Source organism: Gobius niger, assembly GCF_951799975.1.
Source record: "Gobius niger genome assembly, chromosome: 8".
Taxonomy (NCBI): Eukaryota; Metazoa; Chordata; class Actinopteri; order Gobiiformes; family Gobiidae; genus Gobius; species Gobius niger.
The window spans coordinates 5,245,585-5,256,567 of NC_136859.1; the positions used below are offsets into that span (position 1 = coordinate 5,245,585).

At 43.4% G+C, this 10,983-nt stretch overlaps 1 protein-coding gene across 1 annotated transcript in view; it reads left to right on the top strand.

The window, feature by feature from the left end:
* mpz (myelin protein zero) overlaps positions 1 to 10,569 on the top strand; it is a 68,425-nt gene extending 57,856 nt beyond the window's left edge. Inside the window, exons 5-6 of the mRNA XM_079561520.1 lie at positions 5,451 to 5,586; positions 10,175 to 10,569. Of these exons, the coding sequence (XP_079417646.1) occupies positions 5,451 to 5,567 (117 nt within the window). The 3' untranslated portion in view covers positions 5,568 to 5,586; positions 10,175 to 10,569. The remainder of the gene's footprint in view (positions 1 to 5,450; positions 5,587 to 10,174) is intronic.
* Positions 10,570 to 10,983: the final 414 nt, after the last annotated feature.

Sequence of the window (10,983 nt, forward strand, 5' to 3'; positions counted from 1 at the left end):
CTGTCAGCGTAGTATTTACTCTCACGGACATTTAATTATGATGACGTTATGATTTAATTTAAGTTAAAAAAATCGCAACGTGCTACGACACCTGTAGTTGCGCTTATGGCCTCTAGGGGCATGAGTTTCTTAGTACTGCTTTAAACACTGCTACTTTCTTGACTTAGTCTGTGGCATAATTGCGATTGAAATGCATGACTTTAATGCTAGCAAAATGTAAATAAATCATCATCAATCTTTTTTTTTTGAACAACAGACAGATGCTAATACCATTTACATTTGGTGGCTAAAGAGCTAGCTTTCGAGATGCTAACACCACATGTAAATGGTTAGCTCAGTTAAGCTAATCAGTGATAAAATACATATTTTATTTAGTGTCATCAAAATCCCCACGTTCCGACATAAATGTGCATGAACACAAACCAACTGGAAACATTGACGTCACATCTCGGAAACTCGGCTAACACTATAACACCTAATGCTAATGTTACACACTATTTTCTTCACACCAGACGCAATAAGCCATATAAACAATGAGATAGAGTCCAGGATATAGAGTTCGGGAATGTCCACAGTTACCATGGAGATCCGCCATCTTTGCAGCTGTTAGCATACATTTCCATTGACTAACATAAGCTTAAAAACAGTATAAAAAGTGGAGAAAAAAGCCGTGAAACAGCTCCGTTAGCTGCTGAGTTACTGCTGGCAAATACATCTAACTCGTGTGGTGTCCAAATGTTTCAATGTGAACAATAACTCCAGTATTTTAACTTAAAATCTCCATTAGTTTACAATTGCTGCTAATCCCATAATGCTTAGCGATATGACGTCACATTCCTGAACTCTATTATGAAGTCACTGTAACCAACTGTATCCGCCATGTTTCTGGGTACTACTTAACACTCTCTTTTGACCAAAAATAGATAAAAACATTCATGTGAACAATAACTCCAGTATTTCCTCATATATTTACAGTATTGGGGGGTTATTGCAATCATTCAAACTGCGATTCTGCTTTGATTCATCTTGCACACTTTCCTCTTTTGCAGCGTCAGGCCCACGTTCACAGGCGGACGTTCTGTGCCCATCATTGTGATACTTTGATTCGTTCCTAACTCGGTTCCCTGTTTTACCCCACAGCTCTGGACTCCGCCGCCCCTCACCATCTCCCCCATGCCGTGAACTGCTACCTCTGCCTCCCCCCCCTTCCACGACTCCACCACACAGCTCCCGTTTAACACACAACGGGACGGTCCATTGACCAAAATCAGAGGCTAAACCTTGAAGAATGTTAATGTTACTAACGTACTCTATGGTGCCGGCGTTTTTGATTTAACACAGACAATCAAACCATTAGAAAGTGTTGTAAAATAGAGTGATAGACGATGTGTATTTAGGCTGGATGAGGCATGTGGACAATGTTGTAGCGAACCGTTAGCCTCGTAGCATAATTGCCCAAGTAATTTTTCGGCCACATGTACATATTTTCCTTCATTCTACTCACACTGCATCATCTTGAGGCATCGTTGGCTTTGTCTTCAGTCAGTTGCCCTAAAAACCTTAGAATATGATCTAGACAGTTATGCTAAGAGGCTAACGATACAGTACATAGCTTGATTTGTGCTAATATTAGAGATGACTTCTTCTCTGGAAACTGAGAAGAAGTCATGGTGCTAGCAGGAGTTGACATTTGCCGTACAAATCATTTTTTCTGATTGCTCATTACCAGAACTAGTATTTCGTTGAGTTTTGGACTCCAACTGGTTTCCCCCCCTTTTGGAACTTTAACCGAATAAATGTGGTTTCATCCTTATACCCTCTATACAAGTGTGCGGTTTATGTTCAGTGTGTTCACAAGTCAGTCACTCCGGAGAGCAAGGAGGAAATGTGACTTGATATGAGCTCTACCTGAGATAGTAATTTAAGTCCTCAGAATTTTTGAAGAAAGCCTTTTGTGATCTGCTTGGAAAGAGCTGGAGAACAACCGGATCCTAAGGGTAGTTAAATCCTCAACTGGACTTGGTTTTAACAGAAATTAGGACAGGGAGCTTCTGGTATCCAGAAAAAAAATGGTGCTCATGGAAGGAGGCAATGGGATGTGGAGAGAAAGTTAAGGTCCAAGGCTTTATTAATGGTCCAGAAACATTAAAAAGCACACCAACGTGTGTCGGCTTGCGCCTTCAGTATTTTAACTGGACTTGGTTTTAGTTGAGTTGAGGATGTTTCGCTTCTATTCACAGAAGCTTCTTTTTAGCTCTTGTGACCATTCTGCTAAGCTAAGAAGAAACCTCTGTGAATAGAGGCAAAACTTCCTCAACTCATCCTAGTCCATTGTAAAAGGTTCACACTGTCTTATTAGATTTGACTATAACTGTTTATTGTTCTTGTAGTAAGACAGAAGGTTTGTTTACCTGCTTTACTAGTTTCGATCATTTCCTGTGATCTTCCTCAGAAGCGCCACCTGGTGGTGGAAGTGACATGTCGTAGGCAGCTTATGTGGATTGTCCAGGCAGTAAGGAGACTGACTGGCGCCTTCTCCAGGACGGCATCCTTTGTGTGGCATAAGGTGTACGCTCCGTCGTCCCGGTTCATAGATGTGGGTGCACGTTTCCCGATCTCTTAGTCTGTCCGGGAGAAGGCGCCAGTCAGTAGGGGGCGCAAGCTCTCCCTATTGACTGGACAATCCATGTAAGCTTCCTATGTCTTACTATAAGAACAAAACAGTAACAGTCAACCTAGTCCAGTCGAGGATTTGAGGGTTCATTATGCAACTTTTTTATGCGTATTTGATCTTTCAGCGACCCAGCAGCTGTATATTGGCTTGGCGCCTTTACTTTCCATCCCAGTGGCCTCGAGGACGCCCTGGGATCAATCGTTTTTAAGGGTTTCTGGATGGAACATATGTGTAAACCATGGATACAGTTCAATCAGCAGTGAAAACCTACCAGAAACCATCAAAACAATTGATCCTGGGGCGTCCTAGAGGCCACTGGGATGGAAAGTAAAGGCGTGAGGTTGACCACACATACAGCCACTGGGTCACTGAAAGGTCAAACACGCACTAATATAAACTTTTTATTTGTTTTATTTACATAAAACGTTGCATAGCTTCACTACGATGAACACTTCCTGGACGAACAAGAGCCTTCACACACAAACTGGCTCCTGAAGTCCTGGTTGGAGACCCTTCAACGACAATACAAAAGAGAATGTCAGTGTTTCAGCAAAGTCCAAAAAATCCTCCACCGAGTCACTTGAATCCAGTCCTTCCAGCTTTCAAAGAGCCGAGACGTGTTTACTGCTAATATTTAAAGGGAAACACAAAACCTGTCCTCTTCTCTCTTCAGCTGTCATCTCTTCTCTTCAATCAGCCGCTCCCAAAGTAACACCTCCATCTTGGCTCCACCGCTAACCTCCTCTCCACCTCTTCAACCAGAGCCTCTCCACCTCTTTCTCTCGCCCTCGTCTCCAGGGATGTCACGATGCCCAATTTTAGCGATACCTTTGCGGAGATATTATTATGACTGTTGGTGAGAAGTAGTTTATTGTTAGGCTACTCGAACAGAAAGGAGTTACCGCACACATTACTTAGATTACTTTTTAAATCGTATTGTTGCTTCTAAAGTTCTCATCCTGGTTCACATTTAACACTTAAAAACCTTAACGAATCAACTGGGCTTTCCAAATAAATCCTGCTCTGGAGTCTAGAGGAAATTTCCCATTCATTTTTCACATAGACTATTCATTTATTCACTGTCTCATGAAAACACGCCATTTTTCAGACTATTTATTTAAAACTACATACTTTTTTATTTGTTTAGATGCATTTTGTCTTTTCTTTCATTTACAAATTTGCACGATGGTCAGAAGTTCAGGGCCTCTCTGCTGCGACTGGTAGTCTCTGCAACGTCTCCGCAACTCTGATTGATTGCGTGCAAACAAAAGGCCTGTCTCCCCGGCCTGCAGGCTAGTTGGAGACTCGAGCGGTAAGGGAGATGTCTCCAAGACGTCCCCTGGAGATAAGGCGAGTCTCCAGGTAGTCTCAGTGAAAACGAACAGGTTAGCTTTGAGCGGAGACTGCATGGTCCCTGAGAGGTCTTTGAGAGGTCTCTGAGGGCTCTCTGAGGGGTCTCTGAGAGGTCTCTGAGGGCTCTCTGAGAGGTCTCTGAGGTGGTCTCTGAGAGGTCTCTGAGAGGTCTCTGAGGGGTCTCTGAGGGCTCTCTGAGGGGTCTCTGAGAGGTCTCTGAGAAGTCTCTAAGAAGTCTCTAAGAGGTCTCTGAGAGGTCTCTGAGAGGTCTCTGAGAGGTCTCTGAGGGCTCTCTGAGAGGTCTCTGAGAAGTCTCTAAGAAGTCTCTGAGAGCTCTCTGAGAGGTCTCTGAGAAGTCTCTAAGAAGTCTCTAAGAGGTCTCTGAGAGGTCTCTGAGAGGTCTCTGAGAGGTCTCTGAGGGCTCTCTGAGAGGTCTCTGAGAAGTCTCTAAGAAGTCTCTAAGAGGTCTCTGAGAGGTCTCTGAGAGGTCTCTGAGGGCTCTCTGAGAGGTCTCTGAGAAGTCTCTAAGAAGTCTCTAAGAGGTCTCTGAGAGGTCTCTGAGAGGTCTCTGAGGGCTCTCTGAGAGGTCTCTAAGAGGTCTCTGAGAGGTCTCTGAGGGCTCTCTGAGAGGTCTCTGAGAGGTCTCTGAGAAGTCTCTAAGAAGTCTCTAAGAGGTCTCTGAGAGGTCTCTGAGAGGTCTCTGAGGGCTCTCTGAGAGGTCTCTGAGAGGTCTCTGAGAGGTCTCTGAGGGCTCTCTGAGAGGTCTCTGAGAGGTCTATGTGGTCTCAAGCAGGTGTGCCAATGTTGCGAACACTATTTATTGCCCTCAACCTGTGAGACGTTTCTGTGACGTCCCTGCAATGTCTCCGAGACCTGTCAGATACCAAGGAGATCGTGTGGAGTCTCTTTGAGATCTCCTTGGTGTCCGACAGGTCTCTGAGACATGACACAGGGACGTCACTGAGACGTCTCACAGGTTGAGGACAATAAATATTTGCGACACAACTGCTTGAGACATGGACCGCGCCCACAAGGAGACTGCATGGACACTTTTATCAAGTTTCCTCTGAAATCAAACCTGTTTGTTTTCACTGAGACTACCTGGAGACTCGCCTTATCTCCAGGGGTTGTCTCGGAGACGTGACCAGCGAATCTCCAACTAGTCTCCAGGCCGGTGAGATAGGCCGTTTACCACACAACCTTCAAAAAGTCTTGCTATTTAAAAAGTCTATGAAGAACTGATGGGATTTAGTTTCCGTAATGTGATCTTGTAAAGTCCAGTTGATTTCGTTAACAGTCTTCCTACGTTAACCACGATTATTTGTAAAAACTGGCTTAATCTTGACATCCCTGAGCTCCTGACTGACCCGTTCTCCCCTCCTGTCCCTCCCTCCCTCCCGCCCCCTCCCTCCCTCCCCCACAGGGCCACACTCCTGCAGCCGACCCCTCCAAGGCTCCTCGTCCCGGCACCTCCTCCTCCACCGCCACGTCCGCCGCCTCCGAAAAGAAGAAGCAGGAGTCTCGCAAGGATAAGAAATAGGATTGGGACTCGGGCTGGGGTAGGCTGAAAGCCATTTTGCTCCGGCCCAGGGGGGAGGGGGAGGCGAGGGGCGGGGATGGGGGGCAGAAGGTTCCCCCGCGGGTGCTCATGACCATAGAGCTGGAGATGACCCGGGTAAACGGGGAAGGTTCGGCCCAGGGTGAGGCACGAGCCGCGCCGCCTCAGCAGAGCCTCCTCTCTCGCCTCAAACGCCAACTACACTTACAATAAGGGACGAACCCGGCGACGTCAGGAAGGTTTCATTCGCCTATGGTTATTAAGTTAAAGTGATATATTTTAATTCCAAAAAATCTACACTTGGGCTTTTGTAGAGGCTTTTCATTCATTCCCAAAACATCTAATCAAGGATGTTATTTCAAAATTATTACACACAATGACAGAAGAAGCCATTCAGTTAATGTTAGTTGTGGTCATTACCATATTTAGCGTCCCAGTTCCTCACAGAGACGAGTTTAAAGTCACATTTCACAAGTTGCAGGGTCACTTTTCAGGGTCACTGTCAGTTTACAATACATCGAAGGAGGACAAAAGTTCCATCACTATAGGAATAAATCAGGTATAGGGCATTTAAAGTATTTAGATGGGTCACATCTGTTGTAAGTAATTCATTTTTGTTTGAATTTTTAAGGACAGGAAGTGACATAGATAGAGGTAAAGCTCCATTTGTTAAGGGATGATGTCATCGCTCTACTTCCAGGTCCAACGGAGCTTTAGCCCTATTCACTACAATGGGATTTAGCTGATTTTAGCCTGATGTAGAGCCGACTACAAGGCTCTTTTTAAACATCTGATCACAAAGAAATACATTTATTCTCAATTTTCATTCGTAATGCTTTTCTGACATTAATTATGAAATATTTTACCCAAACACAATGAAGGCTAAATTTACATATATAAAAATCTTCATTTTACCTGGAGAAATGGTGAGATATATTTTTTGAATCAGGTGTAAAACAGTTTTTGGTCTTTTATCTGTTGTTATTTCAGCAGGAGATTCAGATAAAGATTGTGTTTTTTGCTGTGTTTATCAATGGAGCTCTCACCCAGGGTTGCCAGGCGAATTGGGTGTTTGGTTTTTTAAGCCATTCCGCAGGTGAAAAAAACTGTCCACGTTTTTTTGCCTTTTTGATTTCATTGTAAAATTGGCAATTTCTGTCTTATTTTTGATCAAAATCACTATTACCAGAGGGAGATAGGGCGGTTTCTCATCATCGCAGAAGCACATGGGCTCTGTTAACTAGTAAACAATACTGAAAATACCAGCCTTGCCGTACGTCCGCGGGTTTTCCAGATATTTTTGGGCGGGTTTGGCTGCCTAGACCTGGCAACAGAGCCGTGGGAAGATGTTATAACTAGGGGGTGCTGAGGGACAAAATTGACCCCAAAAACGCTTATTCCATGCATATTTCCTATTAATTCATATTGCCTGCAGTTTGCAAATTATCCACCAGGGGGGTGCTGCAGCGCCCTCAGCACCCTGGGTTCCCACGGCCTTGCCTGGCAACCCCGCTCTCAACAGTTTGGACCCGGAAGTAGCTAATTATTGTGTGTGTGATTTCACGCTTAACTCATTTCCCTTTAACATAATACGGTCGGCACGGCAACAGTTTAAAATTGTTTACCTCTATCTATGTCACTTCCTGTCAGTGTCCAATAAGTGAAACTAAAAATGGTCAAACTAAACAAAACTGGGTGATATATTTTTATTTAGCTAAATCTTAAATACAATCGTGTTAACTATGTTCTAGCAAAAGTTTGTCTCTTGTGTGATACGCACTTTAAGTAGTTTTGTGAATGACGGACAAATAGTGGGTATTACAATAACAATTCCTTATTTTTCCCCCCCAAATTGAAAGCTACCCCAACCAAATTTAAATGATGTGTTAATCTCGCGCAAAGAGGAGCAGAAAGCTTAGGTTTATCTTGACCCGACCAATGTCTATGTATAAAGTACAGTATCTCACGCCTGTACGTTAAAATGCAATACTAACTCGTACTGGTATTGACTTTTTATCCACTAATGATAAAAACAAAATGCATAATCTTCACAAACTTCCATCTCAGCAACATGACGATCCATCGAACTGAATGTTTACGTATTATAACCAAACGAAGACTCCCGTTCACCCATCACTTTGTCTTCTCCGGCCCAAAAAAAAAAAAAACATCTCCGAAACGTGATATTATTATTATTTCCGCGCCCGATCCTCATGAACCATTTCTGCCCCGACACATCCGAGCGCTTTTGCTTTGACACAACAACAAAAATCTCCACAAAGGGCCGCGGTCGTGGTGTTGGTTTGGCTCCGCTTCTCTTTTCATTACCCTCCCCATCCCCATTCCCCGAGTGCATCCGATACGCATCACCTCTCCCTCCGCCGCGGGGACAAGCCAATTTGCTTTTTTTTTTTCCTCCCTCCTTCAATATGTCAACCTCTAACTCTCGCCTCTCTCTCTCTCTCTCTCTCCGAGTTTCATCCTCTTTGACTGTCAATTTCTGGACTTGTGTTAATTCAAATTGCATGTCTGATTTCTCTCCCTCTTTTTTCTCTCTCTATACCGTCCTCCATCTTGTTTTTAGGCCCTGGGCAAGATCGTTAACGTTTTTGACCCAAAAGGCCATCGATATGTTTACGTTTTCGGTGCTATATTCTTTATTCCACCATTTTGACATGTTATGGAAGCGCAAAGGTCGAGCTTTACTCATTAAAAAAGCAAAAGATACTGGAAGACAATCATGGACAGTTTTGTTGGATCGGGAGAACCGCTTCTGATCTGGATGTTTCACCGGAAGGCTCCACAGTCCCTCAGAGGCCGAGATCCAACATCTCCCATCGGATCATAAGCTCTGACCCAGAAAATGATTTAATTTGTAAAAGATGAAACAAAATCCAGTCATTTTTATCTCTAATTATCATTGAAAAGGCATTAGTTGTAAGTATGAAATATGATCAAAACAACAGTCATTTGAAGAGACTCATGTTGTTTCTATTCTAAGTGAAATATATAAAGAAATGCTCCCTTGCAAACGTTCGCTTTTAAGGACCTATCTCACCAACCTGGAGACTAGTTGGAGACTCGACCGTCTCCAGGTAGTCTCCGCATGAAGCAGTTGTGTCGTGAACACTATTTGTTGTCCTCAACCTGTGAGACGTTTCTGTGACGTCCCTGCAGTGTCTCCGAGACCTGTTGGATCAGGTCAGGTCTCGGCTCTTTGAGATCTCCTCGGTTTCCGACAGGTCTCAGAGACATTGCAGGGACGTCAGAGAAACGTCTCACAGGGTAAGGTGGAGAAAATAGTGTTTGCAACGTTGCCACAGGAGATGGCACCCGATACGTTTGTTAAGTGGTGACGTCACAGCTCTACTTCCTGGTTCGCAGATGTGCGAGAAACTACAAGAAACTCTTTAATACCACAATCAATATTTCTGAAACTCAACAGAGAGTTACTGAACATACTTATTTATCAGGCCCATGAGCCAAACATGCTGAACCTACTGCTATAAAAGTAATATTTACCAAACTCGGTACATCCGGGTTAGTGGAGATAAATGCTAACGGCGCAGCAGCTATGCTAACCCCGGAAGTATTGACTTTAGTAAATATTACTTTTTTAGCAGTAGATGCAGCATTTTTGGCGAATGAGTCTGAGAAATAAGTAGGTTCAGTAACTCTCTGTTGAGTTTCAGAAATATTGATGGTTTTTTATGTTTTTTTCTTGCATATTTGTCGGTATGCGAGGACCTGGAAGCAGAAGTCATGACGTCACACTTAACAAACATATAGATACAGACGCCCATATATGGTCATGTTTGAAAACAGTTAAGGGGGAAAACAATTTGGAGAAAAATCTAAACTTTCTCTAATTATTCAAAAACTACTTTAACAAATGCTGAATTATGAATATACTTTTCTACTAAATAAAGATACAAAGATCATGCTAGCATTCGCCGTTATGTATTTATGGAATGTTGAACCAATCCCATAGATACATAACGGCGAATGCTAGCATGATACTACATGTTAGCATCGTGCTAACGCTAATGTTAGCTAGCTACGACTGCCGTTTTTTCGCTTCTACTGAACAATCTGCCATGAATTAACATCCATATGGACCCGATTGAGACTTAACTTTATTTGTATGTGATAAATAAGTTTATATTTCGGCTAAAAAGTGTGAAAACTGTTTCCCAGAAGATTTTATTTTCCGTCTCGCCGAAGCCACACCCCCTTCTATGACGACATGCCATCTGTACCTATGCGGCCGCCTGTTTCACCTATGCCTCCACACCTCTTCTTCCGTACAGTTGTTTCTTCTACTGTCAATTCCCAAACTTGAGTGTTGATTCCATTTCTCTCTCAGCCTTTTAATGAAAATGTTATTAAGCTTTAGTCAAGAGTCCGTCAAAAGATTAAAATGATGTTTCCAGTCCCTCCTTCCTCCTTCCCTCCTCTCTTCTTCCTCGCAGTTGCATCTTCCTCTGTCAGTTTCCGAGCTTGTATGTTAATTCAAATATGTTGCCTCTGGACGCTAACCTCTCTCTCCTCTCTCTCTCTTTCTGCCTTGTCTTCCTTCTCTTTTCCAGACAAAGACTTGAATTCTCCTCCGCTGTCCGCGCTCTCCCTCCTTCCTTTTGCTCCGCCTGACGCAGCCCCCCGATATTTCCAATTATCTCCTCTCTTTCAAGGCACTGGCGCTGGTTGTAGAAGCAGCCGGGATGACATCAGTACAGTCTCTCTTTTTTACCGCGTGCGTGTACAATAAAGGGCCAACTGGAGCTTAAAGCGACGCCGTGTAACGTCTTACCGCGAGATACCGAGCTTTGAAATATACGTCGGAGTGTCACAGACTGGAATATTAACCGCTTCTGCCCATTGACGCGTTGCACTTGTGTCACTTTCTGTCTAACGCTAAAGAAAATGTGTTACCAGAGCGATGTAAATAGTGCACATGATAATAAATATAACTTTTCTGCCATTACAGAGTCTGCTCTTTTATTTATGAACATTCAAATGCATGAAGAGGTTGTGAGATGGGTGTGAGATAACCCTGTCCACTCGGCTGCAGGAGAGAGGGTCGAACGGGCCCCGTCCAGATCATTGTTGAGCCCAAAACACAACAGTTATACAGTCCATGGGGTAGGGATAATAAACCTGTAGCCGTGCTTATGAGAGCTCTATAGATCTACAGACGGCATCTCTGGAGTCGCCCATATATGGTCATGTTTGGAAACAGTTAAGGGGGTAAACATCTAGACTTTCTCTAATTATTTAAAAACTACTTTAACAAATGCTGAAATATGAATATAGTTTTCTACTAAATAGCAAAGTGGTTCCACAGCCCATAAATACATAAATAATGGAGAATGCTAACTTGATGCTTCATGTTAGCATG